Source organism: Athene cunicularia (genome assembly GCF_003259725.1).
Source record: "Athene cunicularia isolate RWA chromosome 14 unlocalized genomic scaffold, athCun1 chr14_part1, whole genome shotgun sequence".
In the NCBI taxonomy this organism is placed as follows: domain Eukaryota; kingdom Metazoa; phylum Chordata; class Aves; order Strigiformes; family Strigidae; genus Athene; species Athene cunicularia.
Genome location: NW_020799118.1, coordinates 7,561,093 through 7,588,418, shown reverse-complemented (window position 1 = coordinate 7,588,418; position 27,326 = coordinate 7,561,093). Strand labels below are relative to the sequence as shown.

The 27,326-nt window shown below is 40.2% G+C and overlaps 1 protein-coding gene across 6 annotated transcripts in view; it reads right to left on the bottom strand.

Annotated features, from left to right (window-relative positions):
• Nucleotides 1–6,089: 6,089 nt before the first annotated feature.
• Nucleotides 6,090–27,326, bottom strand: part of OTOA (otoancorin) — a 41,986-nt gene continuing 20,749 nt past the window's right edge. For all 6 annotated transcript variants that reach the window (XM_026859266.1, XM_026859269.1, XM_026859270.1 and 3 more), the window contains 11 exons: nt 27,109–27,299; nt 24,895–24,988; nt 23,627–23,756; nt 18,306–18,493; nt 14,066–14,221; nt 12,511–12,653; nt 11,975–12,111; nt 10,904–11,001; nt 8,812–9,004; nt 7,592–7,681; nt 6,090–7,018 (listed from right to left, as the gene is read on the bottom strand). In XM_026859266.1, coding sequence (XP_026715067.1) covers nt 7,614–7,681; nt 8,812–9,004; nt 10,904–11,001; nt 11,975–12,111; nt 12,511–12,653; nt 14,066–14,221; nt 18,306–18,493; nt 23,627–23,756; nt 24,895–24,988; nt 27,109–27,299 — 1,398 coding nt within the window. In that variant the 3' untranslated portion in view covers nt 6,090–7,018; nt 7,592–7,613. The remainder of the gene's footprint in view (nt 7,019–7,591; nt 7,682–8,811; nt 9,005–10,903; nt 11,002–11,974; nt 12,112–12,510; nt 12,654–14,065; nt 14,222–18,305; nt 18,494–23,626; nt 23,757–24,894; nt 24,989–27,108; nt 27,300–27,326) is intronic.

The following is a 27,326-nucleotide window of genomic DNA, read 5'->3' as shown; positions in this document are numbered from 1 at the left end:
CCCAGGGGTCAGTCCTGGCTTCGGGTCCTGCGCTGGGCGCCCGGCGCCGAGGGCGGAGTAGGCCACGGTCCCTTTTTTTGCCTTAAACTCTTCAGGAGCCCTTTCAGATAGATTAACTGGCGGTTCTTTGTTAAGCGGCAGTAAGCAGAGAACAGAGCGGTGAGCCAGGAGCGGCTCCTGCGCGGGGGCCGCCGGCCAGCGGAGCAAGTACCCGGGGTGAACGGGGAGAGAAGCTGCCGTGAAATTCGGCCATCAGACAGCTGGCTAGTGCGGCGGTTGATATTTAATAGCTATTGTCACGTCTTGTGCAAACGAGCTTGATTCATGGTTACTAGCCCAAGAGAGAATGCGAATTTCCAAGAAAAGTCATTATTCCTTGCAACAGGAAGGCTTTGGGAGTTAGCGTGCTGCCTCTTTGCAGTCCTGATCCCTAAACCTGAAGGGTATCACCATCATAGTTGTGCAGTGTGTAGCTCAAAGAGGTATCTCCTCTGAAGCACGGCTAATAACTGACCAATGTTCTCTAAAAATACCAACAATCAAAACCAAAGCAAGCTGGAAAACCTCACAGGAGTAGGATTGTGAATGTCATTGTGAATGACTGTGGAAAACAGGTAACAGGTTACCCGAGCTAAACAGTGGTGCTTTGCTTTTTCATACCATTTCAGAAAGGGTAAGTTCTTAAAAATCTCCTGTTTTGCATTGTCTCATGCCCTGTTTGAGGCACTAGAGTAAGGACTTCGCTGTTACAGAACAATGTACAGAACCATGTACTGAGAATTTCCCCCAGTGGAAGGTTATGTATTGTTTGAAACTATGAAAAAGATCCTAACTGCAGTCATGTATTTTCTTGTTTAAAATGTAGCATAAACACTGACATCTTTAAAAGGGCTTACATACTCCCTGAAAGAAAAGAGAACTGATTAGTACCTCCTATTGAGTTTTACCTTTTTTTAGTAAGTACCCACACTGTGACAGAAACAAATGAACTCATTTTCAGAGATTAGGCATCAAAGTCTGTCCTCTCAGGTCAGGTGATATGTTACATTTGAAAAGTTTAATATATTTGAACTCTAAATTCAACTAATTATTTTAAACAGATATTGAATAACTTTCAGCATCAAATAATGTTTGATGTAATTACAAGCAATTTGCCTACCTAAGGACATGTTAGCAATGGAAATCCAGTACTTGGATAATTTGTACTGAAGACAACAGCATTTGACAGAACTCCTCAGGTCCATGGTGGAGACTGCAACAGTGGGGAGAAAGTGCAGCTATGTAAGTACAAGCTCTGTGGCTGCAATGCTGTGGCACTTTCATCACTATATACAAGTGTAACAGTAAGGTCTGAAAGTACAGTTTATGTCTCAGAGTACTGGCTGAACTAGCCAGATTAGCTGTTTGACACAGGCTTGATTGAAATAGGCACATTTTAATATGTTAGATGTAAACACTTCTAAAAGGATGAATACTGAAATAAAAGTAGCTAATAAAAACACTGACAGATGCATATCTGGAATCTTATTTTAATAGATACATTAAAGGCAGAGAGCTGACATCCCTTCTCATCAGTTCATGCAGGATATATTCAGAATTTGTTTGTGATCTAAGTTGTTTTCTGACATCTGATTAAATATTGAAACATGTCAGGCCCCAGTTAAAGATGACCTAGGGCAGCTTTAGCTGTACATCAAACCAACACAGGATTTTAACTACAGCAATGACTATTCTTTGATAAATCAATACAGGTATTTTCTATATATGAGTTTAAAATTATCGGGGAAAGGAGTATCAGGAAATATTATCCTGCTGTATTTGTAACAGATTAGTATTTCCCACTGTTTTCACATTTCTTCTCTAGGAATTTAGTCCTGGCCTCTCTTCTCCTTGTCCCCCAAAGAGAATATCAGAGATATTAAGTGAGATGCTGTTAAATATTTATAAGGCTAATTAATAGCAGCTAAAACATTAGAAGATAAATGTTACACTGTTGCCAGCAAAGCAAGAAATCCAGCAATCGCAATTCCTCCATTTAATACTCCAATGTATAGTCACTTGGATTGTAAACTCTGAAAATGCCTTGTGTTCCTGCATCATGAGGGCAAGAAAATCCTCTCATCAATCCGGATCAGAAAAGCAGAGTGATGCTGAACACGAAGGGGCAGGAAGAGACAGATGGAGATTGGCTGCTTGCTACTTATTGCAGAAAAAAGTGTAATACATTTCTAAACTATCTATTTCTGGGTACGACTGAAGAACCAGATGTCAATTTTGATAAAAATATCCTATGGTACAAAACTGCTACAGGTCCTGCTACCAGACAAGGTCAGGTGGGGTCTATAAGCTAGTCTCATGGTTTCTCTGTTTAGGGACTGAGTAGATAGATATGGAAAGACAGTCTGATAATGGATCAGGCACTTTACTAAAACATGACATTCTGGATACCTGGATGGTACACAGATTTATTTTGTTCTCTGAAAAGTTTGTCATTTAACTGCACTTTTAAAAAAACAGTGCACAAAATACTGTTTCTGAGGAGCAATTTCAGGTGTTCTGGAGTACTGATAAAAGAAATTTAACTTACATTGGAGTTTGTGTTTATTCTGTGACCTGTTTCCCTCCTGCCTTACTGGAAAGAGAAGTCAGATCCCTCACCTCAACAGCAGTGGAGCAAGCGGTCCATGAGGCTGTCCCACATTATATGACACAGGAGAGAATATTTTACTAATCAGGACTATAAGGGAGAAAAATAAGGTTCTTAGCCCATGTATCTACAGATCTTGCTTTAAAAAAAAACCAAAACCAACAAACCCATACACTTATCAAAAACATATTCACGGAGATAAAGAGACCACATTGCTTAATGTTGTGTACCAGCCTAGAATATCAGCCTTTTTTGAGGAGAGAGAGAAAAAAAAAAGAGGAAGAGACTATTTAAAATTTCTATTTCTTTCTACGGAAGATGGTCTGTCACAAGGGAATAAGGTACAGCAGTTTAGTGAGTCCTCGTTCCTCGACTGACATGCCCTAGTTGGCTGTGTGCACGCTGGGAAGCAGCATGTGATATCGATAACCACAACGCAGGAAATGCCAGCAAGTGCACTGTGGCCAAAGCTACGGGATTACCTGCTCAAGTGACACATTCCAGGCAACTATTCAATCCCTTGCTTAGTTGTGTCATTTCAGGTAGCTGGACCTCTCCCATAAGCACAGGTGCGTTTGGCTGGCACACCTGGGAGGCACGTCTAACATCTGCTTCAGTGTGGGCAACGGGACTCTAACAAGGTTCCAGTCGAATATGATGAGGCTACAATCTGTGTTATGGGAAAAGAAATCAGGTGGTTACGATCCTAAGATAGGTGCAGCAGCCAAGTGATAAGCTGAATCTGCCATAATGCAGTACGTATTTGAGCAGATTATACAGAGGCATCTTAAAATTAAAGAAGGATGCCATTTTTTTAAAAGTATTTTTGGAGCCTCACACTGATAGGAGTTGCTTAGCTTTGATGTGACAGATTGAGATCACTGGGAGTCAAACATTCCATGTACTCTGCAAAACCTGACAACAGCCATAATACCAGCTTTAACAGGGACAGTTTTCAGATGCCGTGGATGGGTAGTTGTTTTCTTATCTTCAGGGACTGAAAGATACCACAAATGTGGCATTTTCTCAGTACCAGGTAGTAGGGATCTTTTCTCTATTGGTGATCCAGAACTAGTAGCCCCTTTCTTTTTTCTAAATGCTGAATATAAAGCTGTCAGGCACTGAAATAATAAGCCAACAAAGTATTTCTTCCCATCTGTTAACCCCTTAAGAATCCTACATCCAGTCAAATCAATTTAAATACCTCCTCATACATACTGCTGGTCAGGGCCACCTGTCACACAGTTCACATCACTCCGAAGAGCTAGGCCTACACCAGAGTTCTGTCAAGACTGTCAACAGTCAGATGTCTATCCCGCGGTATGTACGGCAGTGCCTAGCAACCCTCGGGGTAGTCACAAGTGGAGAGGAGAGCTGTAATTCTCACAATATGCAGATAAGAAAATTATTGTCATGGTATATATTCAACAGCAGGTTTATGCACATTAATCTGATTTTTTTGTTGTTGTTCTCAAATATAAATGTTACAACTAAAAGGATATAGGAAAAATTAAGCTTGGTTTAAACAAATGTTATGCACATCTACAACAAACAGCAACATGTCTTTAAGGATCAAAGAAATCTTTCTCTGTAGTATATTCTTCCCTGAAATCCTGATGGTGTGAAAAGAGAGGGGCTCTGAGACATTTTTCCCATGAATGTGTTTCAGTGATCATGTGCATTTTGTATGTAATATACATCTGTATGACTGGCGGTATCCTATGGCATGGATGCCTGCATTAAGGGATTCTGTGGTTTGTTTCACAGGAGTTAAAAAAAAAAAAAGTACATGTTTCAGTTTCCTCTTAGTGATAGAAGTGTGCTAGACTGTGAATGAATAGCAAATTACATACATGGATTACATACCATGCATACTAGTGCTCTCCATCTCTCTCTCCTTTTCATCTATTCTTCCCACAGAAATTCAGTTTCAACAGTTTTGAGGGAGGTATCTCATGAATCACAGTTTTTGTAGAATGGGTTTTTCCATCAGTGACCTTTACAAGAGGTACATTGGCAAAAGTAAAATTGCTTTTCTACAATACTCACCATCCAAGATGCTCACACCATTTTATGAACCAAATAGGATTTGTAATCTCACCGTGAAGTACAACATGAAGTGGGTGCTCCACATTTACCCCTCCTACACTACTCTTGTAAGAAATAGGTATGTCTTTGACCAAATGTAAATGCAATGTCAAAGTTATTAACATAATTATTAATTTAATAAAATAAATAAATAATCAAGCAGTTCAGCTATTTAAAAGCACTTGTGCTTGAAAAAAATTACAGCACAGATGGCACAAAACAAAGAGCTCGCTCCTGTTCTAATTAAAATCTAAACTCTGACTCACATAATTGCAGACAGAATCACTCCCAGGTACATTGACAGAAGAAGATCATTTTCAGCTCATATAGATTTCTGAAGTGCTTGGGATAGCTAAGTTACATATCTCACTTAAACAGCTGAACTGGAAATGCTGACTGTCTTCTTGACTATGAAAATATTCTCCCGCATCTTCACTGAAGTGCACACAGAATTCAAGTCAGGCAATTTCTAGAAATCAAACAACCTTTTAGTACTTTCACATCTAAATGAGGCAGAACTTTTTAATGTGAAAAAAACAGATAAATCTTTATAATGTATTTGAATCATTAAAGCATTTTTCGGTTTCAGTGGCCATTCGCATGTATTTGCTGGGATTGATAAAACAATTTTTTTTCTATTTAAATGTCACAGTCTACTGTTTACATGCAGAAAAGGAAACGCAGTGGGAAAAGCTGGAATCTTATCATTAGTATTAGAGAAAAAGGTACAAGGCAGTAGCAACAGTAGTTCTTTGCTCATAAAATGCAGAACTAAAGCATGTAGTATTATCTGTAACATCATGTCACATTTGTTAGTTACAGGCAAAGGTAGTTCCTAGAGCAGCAGATTGCTAAAGGGGGGGAGGGAACAGGAGGGGGTGAAAAACAGTCATGCTCTCACTGCCTACTTTGCCAGTAACAAAGCCCTGAAAATCAGGCGGGCTCCTGCTGCTGCAGGAATTACTGAATATATGGGACCGTGGTGGGAGCTGTTACTCTCAACAGCAGCATCAGCTAACATTCATCCTTCCCCCAGCACCAGCAAAACCAGCAAGCCTCTTTCCTCCAGCGCTCCCTCCCAGCCTCATTCCTATTGCTTCACCACCTGTAGCAAAATTTCAATTCTGCTTTCCGTGCTGAGAAGCTAGATGGAAGCTAGCCATAAAGTTTGCCATAAAGAAATACAAATAAAAGTTTGAAAGGTATTTACTACAGTATGGCCCTAAATGAAAAAGCTAAACTTTTAAGTCTATGCATTGCCTTTTTTAGACTAGAAAAGGACTTTTGTGATGGCAAAATGGAAAACTGTACCTTGTATTCTTGCCATAAAATCACACTGAATGACATCAAAATGTATGTTCACATGCAGAGGATTTTTAATGTATGTTTTTTCCGTTGTTTAAAAATACCGGGGCATGGCATGAAAAACAATAGACATGTAAGCCATATGTTGATAAAACACATTAAAATATTTGTCATTTATAATTATAAAAAATTAGTTATTACAGGGCTTGTGAAAAGTACTGGATTGACAGTCCTAGTAGTATGTAGACCCAGTGAAGAGTTTTCCCTTAATATTCCCAGGTGTACGGTTCAACCCTACCTGAAGTGAAGGGACTACCTCATGATGAACATAAGCAGGTTTCCATGGTGCATTCTGTTGCATTACATACTCATAGTATTGCCAATGCCCTCTGTGTCAACAGGACTGTGTTGAATACATACAGCCATGTGGAACATTCCACACAGGTGCTTAAATTATAAGAACACGTCATCCTTCTTATCTGAGCAGGATTTAAACCAGGAGCCCAGAGATGAAGTTATTTTATTGCAACAGCAGTAACTTTTAGTATGTTTCCTACTACGTCACACAGAAGGATAGTCTCTGTCCAGAGGAATGTACACTCAAAGTATGAGAAGAAAACACAAGAGATGGATACAATACTGTGACCAAATTAGCCAACGTAAAAAGCATTGGGTACAATACATCACTCTCCAAATAAAAGGCTCCTCCCTAACATGTAAATGTATCTTTCAGTGATTTTCTCATGAGACAGACAAGCTATTTCCAGTTTTGAAATTTGCCTGAAGTATTTGGAGGGCTCCTATCTTACTTGTTGATGGTAAAGGCAGAGTAAGGGCATACTTCACATCACGGTGGCAGATGTTGCTTTTCAGAAATTAACCACTTTGCACTCAGACATCTCAAAGCCTCTTGATTCTACTATTCATGCTGAGCTGCAACTCTTTATCTCTAGCATCTCCTTTGTAAGCTCCAGGACACTGAAAATCAAAAAAGCAAAGAGAAATATTAAGTCTTTTGACACACTTTGATTTGCAGTCTTAAAGACTAAGTAGAACACTTAAGCATTTGGTTTGCTTAATTGGAATTTATACCTTAAGCCCACCAGTGCTCTTGATAAATTTTAGCCTGTAAAATAGTAAAATCCAATGAAAGTTAATGGCAATATTCTTTTAACTGGAGGTTATCAAAGTGGTTGTGGAATAAAATCTTATCAATAGACTGGAATAGGCAAAATACAGATTAATACCAACGTGTTCTGAATAACAATGCAGTAATGGATTGGTGTTACATGGAATTTTAAATATGATTTTCTTAATGTTAAGGTTGGCTTTACAGTAAAGATAAGATAAAGTGCTTTACCCTTGATTAGATTCTAAGATAGTCTAACAGAGGTACAAAACACCTTTGTAATACAGAAAAATTATTCGGAAATTGTTTTCTGTATTCCAAGCAGGAAGAGGGTCTCATAGTCCTTCACCCTGTGTTGTTCACTGTTACAGGTGAACTCTGTTCCTTTTATAAAGGTACCTCTTGTTGAAAATATAACTTACCTTAAGCTTAACAATCATGGATTCAGAAAGGCAGACACAGTGTAAACACAGCACACAACCAGATGCTGAAGCCACTCAGGCAAGGAGCACCTGAAAAGCAGAAAGCAGTGTCACAACACAGTCCAGGTCTAGTATAGACTTACGCACCCCAAAGAGGTTTCAATCCTAATTACATTCAGCTGCTCAAAAGATGACAGTGGCCAGAACGGTCACTTCCAGTTTAACACACACAGCTCTGAAGAGAAGCATTTCATAGGGGCGGTACTCATTAGAGATAAGAATAATGAATGAGAAGCTCAAGAACTCGGGTGATATTTATCCAGAAAACTCCCTTTGGCATATCTATAGAGAGAACAGGTCGCATGCACAAGGGAGCTGGGCTGAGAGCACCGCTTGTGCTTCTGGGAAGGTCTGCTCTAATTCCAGCAGGGGCATCATAGCAATTTAGTTCTCCTTACTCCTATTTTAGTACCTCACCATCCCTCCTTCTTCTTCAACAGCTTATGTCTCGCTGATGTCACTAGAGGCAACAATATTTGCTGTCTGATAGGGATAAATTCTCAGCATTGGCTTGACTATGTGCGAACTCTTACTCATTGCAGAATGTCCATTAACATACTCGTCAGGATAACTTGCCCAGAATAAACTGCAATATGGAGAAATGTTAAACCACTGAAGCATACGTACTAAGAAGCTTTAATTCCAAATAGGATGGAAACAGCAGGAAAAACTATTCAAGGGGTCCTACAGTCTGGATAAAGATGCTAATTTACCTCAGTGCTACCTCCTTTCACTTGCAGCTCTGCAAACGAGGTTCTGCTGCAGATAAAGGGTGTGATCTGAAGGTCCAGAGATGGAGAGCCCTGCCTTAAATTTAGGTAAAGAATATGGAAAGAAGGAGAGGCAAAAACTCTGTTCCAGACTACATTTTACACAAGCTAGTGTTTAGCATAGTGTAATACTACTAGCAGCGCATAGCTGCTAATGCCATCTGACAGTCTTCCTCCATCATCTCTTGCTGTGGCTAAATCCAACAACATCCTTGCTGTTTGTCTCAGTTGGCCATGTGATTCAAGGCATGAGTTAAAAAGTTGATTAGAAAATTCACTGTAACCCACCCTCAAAATAGAGGTCTGATACTGGTGGATGCTGTGAGACTGCACCCCACTGGTGTGTGTCCCCTTCCCTTCTAAGCAGGAGGAGGGAGCGACTCTACTCACCGCTTGCAGCTGGTGTTTGCACTGCCTGGGTAGTGCTTGCACCGCTCTGTGTCTCTGGGGTGCTTGTCCTGGCTCCGTCCAGTGCCAGCTGAAGGCTCTGGAGCTGTGATGCACTCAGATGGTCACGCTGCGATCTGGTAACCATGGCGGCATTTTCAGGGCCCAGGTTTGCTATTTGTTCTGGGGACAATGCCTAGGAGGAATAAAAGACAGAAAAATTGGTTTAGGCTGTCAATTATATAAGGCAGGTAAGGAATCAGAAGTCAGCACTGTCTTGCATTTGGAATGAGGGGAAGTAGCCTTCAACACTGTGTTGCTATAAAAGAGCTCAATAGAGCTTAAAAAAAATCCCCTGCATTTACTTCACTGACCACTCATCTATCTTTCACCCTTCTCTTTGCTGCTGGGATCTGACAGCTTGAGAAACTTCCTATGCCAACACTGTATTGGACACTTCTTCAATATATTGCTGGAGTTTAATTTTCCAGCCATTTCTTTTCTGATTTGTTCAAAGACTGATGACATTGTGCATCCTCTTGTGTTTTCATTTTCTTCCTCTTACATCTGCTCCCAAGCAACCTCACTTGAGCCTATGTTTGAGCTTTGATTACAGTTAGCAGCAGAGCAACGAGATGAAAAAAACCCCATGCTTTAATCTCATTATTCAATTTTCTCTTTTAGACTGAAAATCTTCCAAGTTTGGTCATATTAAAACTTGTGTTAAAAATGAAACATGGCAATCATAATCTTATGGTAATTATCTTGTATCACACAGCAATTAACTAGTTTGTAAAGCCTACATATATTGGGCATGCTGGATTGCTTTGATTCTAGTTAGCATTCTGCAGTCACAAGAATTTTAGCCCTCCTACACAACAAGCCTTCTCTGCTGCAACAATTCTGCATCCAGGTTCTGCTTTAGAAAGACTAAATTCCACTTCCAAGTAGGTCAGAGAATGGACTAAACCTTTCTCAATTTTTCATTGTCTATTAAATGGTGTGCTCTTTTAAACTGAGTAAACTCACTGAAATGCCTACAGGTCCAGAAATTTTGAACCGAGCCTCTTCTTAACTCAATTAAAGTCCATAATACAATTTAATTTTTCATAAATCATAATGTAATACATTACATTACATACAGCTGTAAAATGAATTTATACAAAACCTGTACAAAAACAATATCTGCTTTGCATCTTTCAAATACAGAAAACTCTTCTGAAAAGGTGCCCTGTTATTGGTTAAGCACATTTTGTAGTATCATTACTATTCTTACTAACAAAAATGCATGCTAGTTGAAAGAAATTCCACAAGGTGCTATACATCTTCAGTTTTGCCTGTTTTTCAAAGAAATAGTTTCACTAAGGACATTTCAGGCTTCTCTAAACTGTGGTACTGTGCAGAACAGTTAGTGTTCAAGTTTTTCTATTTTATGGAAGCTGACACAGTTAACTATCTGTTTAGTTCATCTGTCCATAAGTACATTCCTTGCCCAAGCATCTGAAAGAGACCAGCCTAAGCAGAATATTAATCTTTTCACTAAGTCAAATAAAGTCTGGGGAAATGATCTCAAGATCCATGTTCTAATTTCTGGTCCACGTTCAGAACTGCTGTAATTAGATGTAATTCCTTTCCGATCTGTATCTGCCCGTACAATCTGTTTTTCAGAGCTAACTCAGGAGAATGCTGCCAGATTTTAGGATAATAAAAAAAACTTACACAGTCAGCAGAGAAATTTGTAGCTATGATAGCATCCTTGCAAATGTTAATAAATAGAAAAGAAAACACAGATCTGAATACAGTGTTGGAAGAAATAGAGTCCATTCCCTGCTTTCTTTCCCTAGATCTTGCTTTTTCCTTGGGATACATTCAGAGGAATAAATAAATTTTGTCTAGCACATTTTATGGGCATCACAAATACAGATGATATAGCTGAAAGTTAACATTTCAGATCCTTGACTGCCTCTCATTTAACACACCATAGAAAAATTCTTGCTGAAACCCAAAACCAAACTATAAATCAGTACTACATTTTGTTTACACTAGAGTAAAAATGATAGAAATCTGGTTACTTCTTTAGTAATCAAGCTCTTACTTGGAAAATTTCAGGAGGTATACATCTTATTGCTATTGGCTGGAAATACGGCATCAAGTTTTTATCAAAAGCTTTTAATTCATCCTCATTCAAACCACCTAAAAAAAACCCAATAGGAAAAAACCTCAGTTAATATTCCTTTTTAATAGATTTATTTTTAGGCTAATACAAATTTTAAGCATTTATACACAGTATCTAAGAAATGGTTTGCTCCAGTGCGTTAGGGAGAGAGATACTGGGGGTTTTTTTCTTTCTTTCATTATATTCCAACATTACAAATCATCTGACCTTGACCATTGGTATGGAATGTACTCTACCTGAGTTACTTTATCTTGGAAAAGAGACAATGATAAAAATCAATAAAATCATAAGCAGTGTTATTAGGGAATGCTTGTTCATAGCCTCTTCTGATGCAAGATTAGGGAGCACAAGCACGTAATGGGAGTTAATTCTTCATCCATTAGGTACTTACAGCGTGGAATCACTGCTGCAGGCATTGGGGAAGCTCAAGTTTCTGAGAGTTCGATGTGCAGTTAAAGGATCACAGAGAAAAGAGTCCATGAACAAAATTGTGTGACCTCTGGCTCAGGAAGTCTCCAAGCCTGTGAGAGCACTCTGGAGGTTATCACTCCAGGCTAACCCTGCTCTTCCGCTCTTCCCTGGGAGCCCATTCTTTCCACTCTTGGAGGCAGAATGCTTGGTCAGCTAGAGCACTGCTCTGACCCCATACAGCCACTCTTGTAGCAGCATTGTTCACAAATAGTGAGTGGGTCTGAAATCCTGGTTGGTTTTGCCCTCCTCGATTTACCCTTTCCAACCTACAAGACCCAAACGACTTCAGGCTGTGCTCCCCAAGGTCGGTTTGAGCAGATTCAGAGAACCTTATGGACAATACCACAACTTCTCCTCAGTGCTAATGAAATTGCTGGATGTCCATCCCTGCAGGTGACTCTTCTCTGGAAGAAATGTCTTTTGCCACTCTAGAAAAATGCACTGCTATGTGAACCTGTTTCTTAATGCTTAATAACAATGCTTCAGAACCATCACCATCTGGAGTCTGAATTTTGTTACCTGCTATAGTACCAATCTCCTGTAAAATAGAGCCATTCCAGCTGGTAGCAGTGCCCAACACAGATTCTGTCATCTTCTTAAACTGTCTCAGAACAGGGGTGCTACAAAACAACAGGCCAATTCTTGCAACAGCAGCACTGCAAAAGGCAACAAGGTTAATGTTAAATGCTGCAATTACAAGCAATGCTAAATATGCCCAGGATATACTTAGTTTGCTGTAAGAACACTGTAAACCCATTTTCAATTTAAAATATATGTACACAAATTGCATACAAATGTTTACTGCTTTGAGCGAAAACCTGGGTTTCACAATGCACCACTTAAATGGTGGGATATAAATGGCAGAGGAAACTTAAAATAGAATACATTTTAAACAACTAGTGTACACCTTCTATAACAGTTATTGCCTTTCTAAAAGCAGTTAAAATGTAAAAAAGTGTCCTTTAGGCTCTGGAAATCTTGAAGGAAAACAAATTGCACAATAAATTTTATCAATAGATACTAATAAATATTTAATTAAGTATTAAATGCAGTACCTGAATTCAGCAGTCCTTATGGACATTATTTCTGTGGAGTTCAGAGCACAGAGAATAGCTCCTAATCCAACTAAATCAAAGCTTTTTAGTGTACTGATCGTCTGGCCAGAGTCTTCTAGAAAACCTTGCAATATAGATCTTGCCTACAAAAGCAGTAAGATATTATGCATGAGCAGAGTAAATATACTTGAAGATTTTGTTACTAGAATCCCAAAATCTCATGAGAAGCTATGGACCACATATAATCCTGAGCCTCCCCAATGTAATTAATTGGAGTTTTGCCATGGCCTTCAGGAGAAGCGCTGTCACCACCTATACGTGACACTTAAAAAGGGCACTGTTACACAACCACTTCCCAAGTGCTAGTGACCTGAAAACACTCTGTACCTCTTCTGCTGTGTCACAGGGAAACACTTCACCAGAAGAAACAGGTGTTGAATTGCCTAGCAGAACTGCCCATGAAAATGCTAGAAGATAAATTACTCAGGGGGATCGATATGAAATTTTTAGTTTTTCTAATACTCAGGTTGTCTTGTCTTATTTAAGTATCATACATAGGTGGTGATCTGTGTTTAATTTTCAGATGTGAATGGGATATTGGTGTCAAAATGCCTTTTCAAGCCTAAGTCGTTTAGGATGGTGTTCATTCTAAACTAATAATTTAAAAACTGTGTGTCTACAATAGCTTAAGCCTGCCACCAAGGCTTTCTCCAAAGTCAGTGAAAGAAACAAGCTTCTTCCGAGATTTCCTAATCTATCCACTATGCTGAGCCTCAAATGACTAGCTCAAACTGTCTGCCTAACTTTTAGACAAGTTAGGCAGGATAAATCTTTTTTAACTAGCTATTCTTACTGACAGCGGGAAATCTTAAAAGCCAACTAGTATTGTATGAAATTCTTCCAGGTGCTTCCTTCTGATGGTGCTCTTCAGAACAAGAATCTATTAAAGAGAGATTTGTGATGTTCTGCTAAAGCTGGCTGCCACCATGCCAGCACCTGTGCAGCTGAGATGCCCTGATGGTATGGGTCACAGTCAGAAATACACTCAGTTGCATACAAATAAAAGCTTTGGGCTCCTACTATGAAAGTCCAATTGACACAACTAGAAATTATTCATGGAAAGGAAGAAGAGAGGAGCATATTTACTTAACTTAAGACTTCTAGGGATGCTGGAGTTGGGGGGCACACTACCTCTTCAGTGATTACTCTTAGTTAGTAAGGGCTAATACCTCCTAGCGTAGTGTCTGTTCTGGGGCCAGCGTGAGACGAGCTGCTGACCTCTCCCTACTACTTAGTGGGCAAGTGCTAAAGAATACACTCGTCACCACCACAATTAACAGTGATTGATGTCCTCTTGGCCACCTCACAGGGAAGCCAGCAGCCAGCCAGACATCAGCGCTGACCTACCTGCCCACTTTCACTGGGGCCACAGCTGCAGAAAAGCAGCAGGGAGTATGGATTGCTCTACATGTTTCCTAGGCGATTCCAGGACTTCAGTCCCAAACGGTGTGAATCCAGAGCCTTTCACTAGGAGCACATGCAAAAACGTACTTACCTGGGTAAAAGTCCATTCTGTTTGCTGACTAAGTACAGAAATGGTGTCGACAGAATGCAAATCCAGCTCTTTGATTTCATGTTCAGTGAGCGCCAGAGCAGTGCGGCCCAGGGAAACAATATGATAACTCTTCCAGTCTGGCAGCGATCCCCAAACCTTTATAAGAGATTCAGTAATGTCTGTTGGATCATTATGAATCTTCCTCTATATGCACCATTCTCAAACCCCTTGGTTTTAAAAGTTCCAATAGCCAGTATGCTTCTTTCCACACAAAAGGCAGAGCTTAGGTATTGTGAAGGTTTTCAAGGTTCTACACTAATAATGATGAGTTTATCTAAAAATGCTGCAATTTGTACAGCTTGAACTTGTTGATAAAGTCAGCGCAGGGACTGCTGGAAGTGTTGCTGTAGGAGCAAGTACCACTGAACACAATAAAAATGCGAGTCTGTGTGAGATCCACAGTTACATAGCTACAACAAAAGCAGCACCAGGACTACCCAGGCTTCTACAGCATCTGTAATTACTCCAGTGGAGTGACTTTAAATTGCTTTTGTGACCAGTCATTCTGGCTCAGCCACTGACAAGGAAAGCAGAAATCTAAAGTAGAGAATTGGGTAATACAGTCAAATAGCCAATTCCTAAAGTTCTGATTTCTAGTTTAGGTGCATACAATATTAAAAAAAAAAAAAAGTGTTTGTACAGATACAGTTAAATCTGTAAAGCTCTGTAAAAACAAAGAAATAAGCAGGGGTTCTTCTAAAACAGTACCAATGTATTTAAACTGACAAGTTCCACTGCTTTTAACTTCACCTGTGATACAGTTACAGTGATTCAAAAGCTGCCGAAGATCAACCCTAAGAAAATTTTCATTTCAGGAAAAGGTCTGCCTGAATAAGGAATAAAGAAAAGTCCATCAAAAGCTGAAATTTTAGAGGCTAGAACTGTCAATTACATTTAGCTGGAAATGATAGAAGACAGTAATGAGTGGTCAGTATCTCTCAGGATGTGGTCAACTGTCTTTACAGAAAAAAGACACTGGGTTTTGGCTGGAGGAATTGACTTGAATGAGATAAGCATACATTTAAAAAAAAAAAAGCTCTCCCTTTAAAATTCTCATATAATTTAGCAACTTTGCTTTATGTCAGTCAATACATGACAGTTTTCTGGTACACGATTATGCTGCTAACTTCACACAGAAAAATAAAACTAAAAGCCTGGTCCTGGGCTAAGTTTATCAATCATGCTGATTCATGGAAATATTTATTCCATTTTCAGCCTATCTACAATGTAACATTTGTTCAAAAAATCAGAAAGGTCAAAGTTAGTAAGGACTTGCAGAAGGAGTATCTTTGCAGTTGCCTACTAAATAGTGTTTGTACATCCAGATACATATGAAGCTGTACAACCTGCATAAAATTTTTTAAAAAGGGCCACATCTCTGGAATAAAATAATCCTTACGCAGAGTTGCAGACCATCCGCTGTTCATACCAACATGCACATCCAACACAGAGCAGCCTCAGGGGTGCTGAGGTGCTCTTCTCAACTATGACCCTGGGGTTAAGGATTTGTTGAAGAGATGCTTTCCTGGACCTGTACATCCTGACTGAGTTTCCACCAGATCTTTTATGTTGGTTTTATGATGTCATAAAAAACCAGAAAAAGGGTCTAAGCCTGGGAAATGTCAATCTTTTCCAAAGAAAACAGATAGTAAAATCCATTAACCCAATTTTAAAGCTCTTAATTCTCTAGCTTAAGAGATACATGAAACACATGCAGTTAAAAATGTCATGTGTCTATTTCCTGATCTAGGTCATAAACTACAGAATTTGAAGTATTTCATAAATAGTGTTATCTGACAGTGCTGGATGAAATCTCAGACATAACACTATAAATAACACAACACATGAAACTGAAACACTCCTTTGTCCTCAGTCACCTAGAGACTACAGATCCATACATCTGTTACTATCACAAAGCTTGGAGACCTTCCACTTGCGAGTGAGCTAAGCTTCTTACTCATTAAGACACAATCTGATAACTAGACTTTCTGAATTAGTTTGGGACCGTGAGTAGTATGCAGTTTCTTTTGGGGGAAATCAATCAATTTAGGATAAATTAAAGCTGTCTTAATCAAACCTTTAGTCAAAGATGCCCTTTAGTTAGTAACAACAGCATCTTATGCACATAATTTCAAAGAGCTTTGCCTGTACTCTCTGATTTCTCGTGCTTCACCTTCAGTGTTAACACTGTGTTGCATATTGCAGACATATAGGAAGTCTGTCTAGCAGCAATCTGTCTTACAAACACTCACACAGACATAGTTTCATTCAGTGCACTACAGATCTGTGTATCTTTGAATTGAATATAGCTGGGATGTAAGTGCATTAACCTTGTTGGCAATTTCTCCCCCAACAGGTATCACTCTAAGTATACCATTATGTTGCACTGCTGTGAAATATTTCAGTTCCCACTATCTCAGATGAGCTCTGTTTTTATTTTCTTCTAGAATTATATCAGGTTTTTTTCCTTTTTTCTTAATCACATGTCTCTGTGCAGACAGAGGGAAGCTGTCTTGGGAAGAATTCATTTGATGCAGTGGGATGTTGTCCTACTGCAGCAAGGCAACAGAGGCAGAGTTGCAGAGAGTCACCATCTGCTTTCGAAAATCCGGTTAATGCCACTTCTCTTTGAGCACCTGCAGTTCAGGAGTTTAAAAGCTGAACTTCACTGCTAAAAACTGCACTGTTGGGCTTATCTACCCAAAAGTCATGGTCAGCTCCACTACTCTGTCTGCAGCTGCTGGTTTAGGGAGATGCTGCCCAGGCCCACCCTGCCCCCTGCTCCTGCTTTCCTCCAGAAGTCACAGCCCTCGGATCTCCAAGCATCTGCACTTGCACTACTTGCAGCCAACTACACTCATAGATGCTTCCTAACCTCATTCTGTCAGAATGATGGAGCCTAAAAAGGACTTTTAAAGCACTGGATCATTTTGACAGAACGGGATTACGAAGTAGCTAGCCATGCAGAGAGAGAAGCAGAGAGCAGATAACCTCCAGCAGAAGCTGGTGACAGGAAGCTGAAGATAGGCTGGGGATGGTAGGTAGCTTCTTCACCTCTGGGTTTTCTGCAACCAAAACAATTTGTCTTATTGCACCCTAAGGCTTTTTCTTCATGAAACAAAAGTATGTTTGGGATACTACCTGTTCCCTGGCAGAGCAGGCAACCACAAAGCAGCAAAAGGAGGTCACCCCCAGGGAGGAGTGCAACACCAGCAACAAAGATGGAGCGAGTTCTGACTTCTCTCCCAGCCCACAGCTGGCCAAGGCACTGCTGATGCTCTAACACCTTGCTGATGCTCTGCCCCAGCCACAGTGTGTGAACTGCACCCAGCACCGCACTCCGCCCTGCGTACCCTGGCACAGAACCTGTGCTGCAGTGCCAGATGGGGAAAAGTTTTAGTCCCAGGATCCTGCACTGCTGCTGCAGCATGGACTGCAGCATCAGGTACGGGCTGAGCACAGGCCAGAGACCTCTGTGAGGAGCTCAAGAGGAGCTGCATTGCTGCACTCTGAAAGAAAGAGGTGACAGTGGTGCTGCAGGAGTGGTGACAAGAGCTGAGACTGCAGTCCTGTTCCTCTCCATGAATCTACAGCCTGGCAAAGATAGAGGTCTTCCTTCTGCTGTGTTTCCGTAACTTGCACTCACCAGTAACATCCTAGTAAATATAGACTAAATGCATGTGGGGTTTTCTCCTCCCTGAAATTTCCCACTGATGGGTTTGTCCCTATCTGTGACAAAAAGGTGAGAGAACAAGCTTTATTCAGCTAGTAAGAGCCTCTTTCAGTCAGTTTGGTTTTACACCACTGTAAACTATATTTAACATTGATGTAGACAGTTTAACATGCAGAGCTTAATTCTCAGCAGGCCAATCAACAGCCTATAGTACTGCTTGCTGATTTTCCATTTCTGAAAGAAAAGTGAGAAGCAAGCCACTGGGAAACAATTCAAAAGTAAAAGTACTCTTTTTTTTCATCTGCCAGTAACTCAGAACCACTTGCCTGTTGACTCCTGCAAGGGCAATAGTCTTCTATCACCATCTCACAGTATTTTCCCAATAAACAATAGATATTCTTGCAGCAGTAGTGACATTGCCATAGCACAGTTATTTTAGAAGTGCATACTTCAATAGCAGCAAATCAAATTATGGATATAATTTTCTTTCACAGACAGAATAGTTACCTGCTTGGCTTTTTCCTTCAAGACAATAAGCTGGGAACTGTTAAAACCTGAGATAGTCCCAAGAAGTTCCACATTTTTGTCAAAAGTCCCTGTGTCCATGCATTTCAGTTCCTGGACTGACCAAAAGACATTTGCTTCTCCTAATTTAATAATTTCATCTGAGGAAGGAGCTCTGGTTCCCAGGCAATCTGGAAAAAAAGTCAAATAGCAAGAGTTTTCTTCAAGGAGACTGAAAAAAGAAAACAAAGCAATATAGAGATTTAAGAGGGTGACAGACTATGAATTAACTGCAGCTGATGTCATACTAATTATCTTGCAATGAAAAAAATTCATTTTATGTTTTATATTTTAAAAATATTTACATTGTTAACATCCTGTATATAAAACTAGAATTTGCCTAACTTGCAAGACATGTTATATTCTTTGTCCTCCAAAGGCAGTGCATGCTGGGGAAGAAAATAGGTGCAGACATGTATTTCAGAACAGTCACAATATAAGATGCCACAATAAAACTGAACTCTGGATGTGTGCAATAAGAGTAACCAATATCTTACAAGATTCTTTCAAGTCTAATTCCCTAAAGGCACCAAAACCCAGGCAAGGGCTTATTCTGAGGTAAAAAACCCATTTGCTGTGAGCCTTGTTCAGGTAAGAATCAAATGCAAATCTTTGGGATGACCTCAGTGGAAGTCTCCATAATAGCTATGTCATTGCTCACAAAAAAATGTTGCAGCTGAATAAACTTCTCCACGTTCCAATAGCACATATGTGAATCCAGCTCAACAGGAAGGTAACAGACGTGAGAGGTCCTTCTACTCTGAAATAGCCTGACAAAGATCTATGTCTTGTAAGACTTGCCTGACATTTAAACAAGGTGAAGACAGAAGCTGGATGTGTCAGAGAAACACAGTGCTTGTTCTTTATGTCAAGCATGTTGTTAAAATGTCAGGATCTAGAGAGGGCTGTTTGCTTACAACCGAACTGTTTGGGCAGACAAACTCCATTTAAAAATCTTATTTACGGTGAGGTTCTGGCCCTATGCGTGATCAAACAAAACAGTTTCCACTGTGTGTTTTTACAAATCCTGGTCTTTGTTGGCATAATCTACCTCTAATATTGATGGAAAGCAGAAATTAGAATCCTAATGTGGTTGCTTACTGCTCTCTCTTCTGTCACTAATTTAGGAAAACCGTATTAAATAATTATCTGAACCAAATAATCCCTACATGTCTTCAGATACGGTCATTACTAGTAAAAACCAAGAATTTCACAGATGCTGTGCCTGAGCTAAGCTCCCCCAGATAAATAAATTAAAGCGAGGATGTACAAAGTAGATTTGTACTTTGAAAGGAGGCAGAGGAGGGATTTATTTGCATCAAAGGAAGCTGCAGTAGTGGGTAGAACACTGAAAAGATTGAATCTGTTGAGCAAACGAAAATGTTGTTTAGCTTCCACTGTACCAGCTGATGTTCTGCTCTCCCTTTTCACCGCCCTCTTGTGAAGCTGCATTGTTTCACTTTCCCCTGCTGCAAAAGGTCAGCTTTTATCATGTAAATACTACCCATCCAGACACAATGTAGTTCCCTTCCCCAAATCCTGAAAACCTAATATTTTGTGTTCTTGGAAAAAACATTGATTTTATTATTTGTAACACACCAGCTACACTAGCGTGATTACAGAGGGAAATACTAATTAGACTCCTGGCTTTGCTTCCTTTCTCTGATGCTACTTCACTCTTCCTTTTGCTATACAATCACATTTAGTTTGATAAAGAACATATTTTTTATATATATATATATATAAAATAAATTATAACATCTCAGAGCTTAAGGTAAGCAACTTAAATTCTTTTTCCAGCACTGCCACTGCTTTCTGGTAGCATCTCAGACAATTCCTGAATTTTGTCTCATATGTTCCATTTTGCCTTAAGCACCACCTTTGTCTTTATGTTAATGTAAACTTAGAAATGTAAGAATTCTGTCACTGGTAACTGTTACTGTTATTAATATTAGTTCACAGCTGGACGGTGGGAAATGTAAAATAGCAGGTTGGTAGCATGAAGAGCATCAGTGTTATTCTAGAGTCATTTTTATAATACCCACTTTTCTAGCGATTTGCAAATCAGCCATAAAACTCCATTCCTTATTGAAATCACCGTATGAGTTGTGTGGAATTGGTAAGATTATGTTTGGTAACAGACCTTCAATACCACACTTGGACTGCAGAAGTATTTCTTAGACTAGCACAAACAATCCTTCCATTTTTCATCTCCCAGACTCTCCCCTCCAGCTGAGCTTGTGTACCCCAAGTAAAGAATGAAAAGCCCCCATAGCCTTGGAGCCAAGTTATCCTTTGACAAAGATCATTAGCTTCACTGGCAGGTTTATACTGGTCTTGCAATGCAGATGTGACAGCTCCGTAACTGCACTGGCCATGTCTGGAAGTCTTTGGGTTCGAGACCATCTAAGGAACCTGAGGGTGCACAAGTCCATGGGACTGATGAGATGCATCCATGGGTCCTGAGGGAACTGGCGGATGAAGTGACTAAGCCACTAGCCATCATATTTGAGAAGTCATGGCAGTCCAGTGAAATTCCCGCTAACTGGAAAAGGGGAAACATAACACCCATTCTTAAAAAGGGAAAAAAAGACGACCTGGGAACTACAGGCCAGTCAGTTTCACCTCTGTGCTCAGCAAGATCATGGAGCAGATCCTGCTGGAAACTATGCTAAGGCACATGGATAATAAGGAGGTGACAGCCAACATGTCAACTAAGGGTAAATCATTCCTGACGAATTTGGTGGCCTTCTACAATGGGGCTACAGTGCTGGTGGATAAGGGAAGAGGAACTGACATCATCTACCTGGACTTGTGCAAAGCATCTGACACTGTCCCACACAACATCCTTGTCTCTAAACTGGAGAGACAGGGATTTGATGGATGGACCACTCGGTGGGTAAGGAATTGGCTGGGTGGTCGCACTCGAAGAGTTGTGGTCAATGGCTCCATGTCCAAGTGCAGAGCAGTGACAAGTGGCGTCCTCAGGGGTCGGGGTTGGGACTGGTGCTGTTTAACATCTTTGTTAATGACATGGACAGTGGGATGGAGGCACCCTCAGCAAGTTCACCAACAACACCGAGCTGTGTGGTGCGGGGACACGCTGGAGGGAAGGGATGTGCCATCCAGAGGGACTGGACAGGCTGCAGAGGTGGCCTGTGCAAACCTCAGGGAGTTCAACAAGGCCAAGGGCAAGGTCCTGCCCATGGGTCGGGGCAATCCCAAGCACAGACACGGGCTGGGCCAGGAGTGGATTGAGAGCAGCCCCAAGGAGAAGGACCTGGGGGTGTTAGTGGATGAGAAACTATGAGCCAACAATGTGCCTGCAGCCCAGAAAGCCAACCATGTCCTGGGCTGCACCCAGAGCAGTGTGGGCAGCAGGGTGAGGGAGGGGATTTTCCCCCCTCTGCTCTGCTCTTGTGAGACCCCCCCTGCAGTGCTGGGTCCAGCTCTGGGGCCTCCAGTGTAAGAAAGACAGGACCTGCTCAAGCAGGTCCAGAGGAGGCCACGAAGATGATGAGGGGCTAGAGCACCTCCCTTATGAGGACAGGCTGAGAGAGTTGGGGGTGTTCAGCCTCGAGAAGACTCCACAGAAACCTTATGGGGGCCTTCCAGTACTTAATGAGAGTCTAGAGGAAAGCTGGGGAGGGACTCTTGGTCAGGGAGTGTAGTGACAGGATGAGGGGTAGTGGTTTTAAACTGAAAGAGCACAGATTTTGTTTAGATATAAGGAAGAAATTCTTCCCCATGAGGGTGGTGAGGCCCTGGCACAGGTTGCCCAGAGAAGCTGTGGCTGACCACTCCCTGGCAGTGTTCAAGGCCAGGTTGGACGGGGCTTTGGGCAGCCTGGGCTGGTGGAAAGTGTCCCTGCCTGTGGCAGGGGAGTTGGAACTAGATGATCTTTAAGGTCCCTTCCAACCCAAACTGTTCTATGATTCTATGACTGATTCTATGACTCAATTCTATATGATTCTATGATTCACATTGTTGAGATCCAGAGGCCTAAAAAAGCACATGTAAGGACACAAACATACTGAAATACCTGATGCTGGATGCCAATCCAGTCCTGTGGCCCATGTCTAAAGAAACATGATTTATGATCTGATGGTTTACTTGTTTAAGGAAGAACGAATGTCATGCATACAGATGGACTAATACTCTGCTATTCCACCAACTTGATTTTGCTTTTTTAGAGCATGATCATTGTGTAATGACTTCTCTGATCAACAGAGGTCATGCTTTTTTTCAGACTATACAAAAATACAACCCTGTGGAACACCCTCTGTCTGTCTCTGTACATGAATACAGCATCATCAGGAGCAAATTTATTCCCAGAGACACACAGTCATCATTCAGAGTTGCTGTTATATAAGCAGATGGATTTCCATGGTGCCTCAGGGCTTGTTGAGAGCTTGGACCTGTATTTTGTTAGGCAGAAAACCAAATGGGAGATTTTCAAAGACATAAAGGCAGACAGTACCAAACTCCTTGAAATTGTTGGGATCCAAATTCCCATTTGTGCTTTCAAAAGCCTCCCCCACAGCAGGGTTGTTTTCCATGGCACAGGATGGCATAGCTTAAAAATTCTGCCTAGGTGAATTTCAAGTAAGAGAAAGGATACAGTTATAATAATAGAATATAGTTGAAGTATGTACTTATACAAAGAAAATGATCCATTTTTGACCAGAGATTCGAATATATTAGTTTGGTTGCTAACTAAAATACCTTTTAGATCATAACAAACTTTGACCATTTGGAGAGACAAAACACAGTGCCACCCATGTCAGACTCAAAACCAGCCGAGTCAACATACGCTCGTGTCTGGCAAAGGATTAACTACGTGCAATCTTCTGGCACAAAAGTAACTTGCCACCTTCACCGCTTTTTAATTCAAGGATTTTCACTTAGATTACAAAGAAAGTAAAAATAACCAAACCCCTATAATACAAATCTTTCATCTTTTTCCTTTGGGCACTGAGGAACATTCTGGGAGATGCTTAACCACACAATCCTGTAATGAAATTGTTCCAGCAATCAGCCAACGCATGAGACAACTACAGGCAACAGAACAAAGACTCACTACTTTTGCTAAAACTCTGAACCTCTTTTAGGTTACTCAGTGCTCTACTTTTTATGGTCCAGTTTCTCAGAATGCATTTGATGACAAGGTGGAACTAAAAGACTGTTTGAACTGCACCACCACATCCCAAAATGGCACCACTGTAAATCTGGCACTTTGTACAGATATCAGGTAAAATACTCACCAGGTCTGGTGATAGATGATTCGATGTTGGCAGTGGCATTGGAGACAGATTCAAACACAGCTGAAAGAAGCTCTTCAGATGAAGAAATTGGTCCAATTGTCTTTGCTATTTGTAAAATGGTATCAGGGAACTTCAAAGGGAAAGGAACAATATAAGTAAGATTTCTTTCTCCCTTTCAAAACAAATCAATTTGCAGAGAAAAACTTGTGCAGACCTCAGCAAAGTAGGAGTTAGTGATAGCTCAGCCTCTGTCCTATTTGTGCAGATGTTTCAGAAGAGGAGAGTAAATTGGCTGCTACTGAAAGGTCAACAGCATAAGTTTGAGGGGAAAAAAAAAAAATTAGAAACAAAGCAAATTCTGAGTGATTCTCCCTCTTGTATGCCCTCTCAGCTTCTGGCAACACCTGAGCCCTGCCTGATTGGAGTCTGTGTCCAGACCTTTCTGTAGCAATGAGTTCCACCATTTTAGTATTTGCAGTAGAGAAAGTATTTAATTTGTTTGTCTTAAATTTGCCAGATAAGTATAATAATTGAGGATAGGGACCCAATTAAATGATGAGAAATAACTTCAACCTGTTCACCTCTTTTAGGCTTTTCAGACCTCTCTCCTCCACCCTGCTAGACATCTTCCTTTCAATTGAAGAGTCCTATTCTATTTGGTCAATTATGAGCATTATCACCTGAGGAAAACTTGCTGACTGTGCTCACATATTTCTGCTGAGGAATGAATTCCTCATTCCAGTATAGTTTACCACTATACATAAAAACTATAAGATTATAAGAACTAAAGAGGGCAAAGAAACTACAAAGTGCAATGCTGAGGCTATCTGTTATTGTTACGTGTGCTACACTGGCCCTAGGAAAAAGGGCCACATAAATACATGTTAATTTGATCTCATTATTAACAGGATAAGAAACAGAAGGTTTACAGCTGGAAGGCAGAGGAATAGAGAAAACATTGCAAGGTGTAAAATACTAGAAATGTTTGAGCCTGCATCACTATAACACACCCTTTCTACGTGACAATGTACAATCATCATTGCTATACGTGCAATTAATTTTTTATACTGTCATCACCGTCAAGAAGAAATCTCAGAAATTTTGATGGAGTCGAGAATGTGTGAAACATCAACACATGGCTCCTTGCCAGGAGAATTATCTACCTAGTTTAGCATTCAGGTTACATAATTTAGCCTGCAATATGACATGTGCAAATCCAAAATATAATATTATGTTTTTATTATCATTTTTAAATTTGTAAAAGATACCTTTTCAGCAAGGACATTTAATTCCCCTTTTGACAGCAGAGCTAGGAATGGTCCAACATCTAACGTTGTTTCAGCTGTCCAGTTGTTTGGGGAGCTGAAGAAATATTTTGGAAAATTATGTTAATGAAGAATGTTTGCAATCAAAATGATACTAAACCTTCAGGTTTTCTTATACTGCATCATATAGGAAACACAGATACTCCTATGCCAATATGGTGATTTATGCTTATTAACATCAGATTGCATTTTCTCATCTCCCTGTGATATACAGGGCATTAGTAGAATTCTCAATGTATTCAGAGAAAGCCTTCAAATATTGTGGTAACGGATCTCTCTCCCTCAATAGTCACAGTATTCTTAGCATTACAGCGTTCAAGCAAGAAGAAATAATTATTTTTTTAAAAGAAATTTTACCATTTTATATCAGGTTCATACTGCAATAGTAGTCCACAAATTGGTATCAAAAGAGAAGTAGAAACCTCATAACCAGAATTAAAACCATCTTTTTTTTCAAGAATCTTATCCTAAGGACCAATGTGGATAATACTTCAAGCAAGCAATACTTACCAGTACTTGATTATAAATTAAAAAAAAATAAATCTCCTTTATTCACATATTTAACTATTTGCAGAATTACCGTGGCTGTTTTTCACTGGTGTTGGGCAACTGTAGCTTTACATGATGTCAGCAAGAGCTATAGGTGCTCAATGTTTCTGAAAAACAGGTCCATGCACATATGGGAGAAGAGGAGCTTCCTCCTCATTCTGAAAAGATTGAGTTCACTAAACCACTTGGGAAAGTAACTCAGTGTGGCACCAGTCTCCTGCCAATGCTGCCTTTTTAAAACTAAGGGAGAGAAACACGAAACATAGGTGATGGACCAGAAGATTTAAATCCACACTTTATTAGCTCTGTGTTTTGTCTGCTATTTCATTCATCTGCAATGTCAAGAGTTACAGAAGGCAGATCTAACACCTGGGAGAGCCACATCTAATGACACCTATGCCATGAAAGATCAATTCTATGATAGGTATTATATCCCTTGAAATAATATGCTAAATTATTTGTGGGAATTTCAAGTCTTAAAAATTAAGTTCAGGTTCAGTTCTGAGTGGTGCTGGGTGTTTCAAAACATACGTAACAGCACTATGCAGATTTGGTCTGTTTGATACAAATCTGACAAATGTTAGCCAACACTCAAGAAAGCACTTGGATAAATAATTTTTAGCCTGAAAGAGCCTGAAGAAGATAGTAATAACAAATCTATTACTAGCACATATTCTCACGGAAAACTTTATTTGGTTTGTTGCTCCCCTATTAGGATGTTTGACTAGACAAATATTTTCTAAATAAAATAAAATGAAATATGATTTAGCACAGTGTGTCATGATTCAATACAATGGATCTGTATCAAGATTAACACAGGGATGGGATCTGGTGGAAAATATAGCTATTCCATTACCAGAAAAATGCTGACTAGGAGAAAGCTGAATAAGCAACAGAAATGAAGGTGGATCAAGTGACAGACTTTGGGGCTGAAAGGATGGTTAGAAACTATGCATTCAGTCTTCTGTTTCAAATGCAAGATACTTCTAAGAGACAAGGTAAGAGAGAAATAGTATATTCTTGCCAGAGAGGATGGCTTTGTTTTTTGCATGACCGATAGAACAGTGTGGTTCCAATCAGCCTCCTAATCTGAGTCATTAATGACATCTAACACACTATCTGCCTTGCGACTTCAGTTGGTTAAACCTGATATGCCTCTGCTTCTTCCCTAGCTCTCTCCCATTACCACAGGTGCTTGCAGTCTTCTTTATTTCTCTTCTCACACCAACACACAGAGTATCACAATTCCATTTTCCCATTCTTTGCATTCCTGCACCATTTTTTGCCTGTAATGTCCTTTCTCTTGCTGTGCCAGAGACTCCGTTTGCCTGCTCCTCCTCAACCATTACACTTTCTTTTTCCTCTGGGACTCAAGTCATACAGGGGTTTGTATTAATACCCCTTTCTGGGGTTGTATTTTGTTCCACAGTTATCACGTTACACACAAGAACAGAAACATAATTCTAGTGGACAGAGACCCCAAGCTTGGCCAGTGATAGAAGTTGCTTTGTGTTGTTTTCATTGCAGTTCTATCTGGGCAAAACAAATGGTTGGTATTTGCATGGCTTAACCATCGGCATAAGCAAGGTAGTATATCTAATACTTTACCCATATAACTCAAGGAGTTTGTATTTAATTTCAGTCTTCTGATCGTGGCTGAGCTGTTGGCAGAGTTTGAATTGATGAAGGGCTGTAGCCATTGCCTTCAGGGACATTCTGCCATGTAGAAAGGCTGGAGGTAAGTGGCAGATTAGATTTCCAAGTAGGTCAACATCATATTCATCAGCCACAGAGCCGTTCTGAAACAAGAAGCATTTACTTGTTGG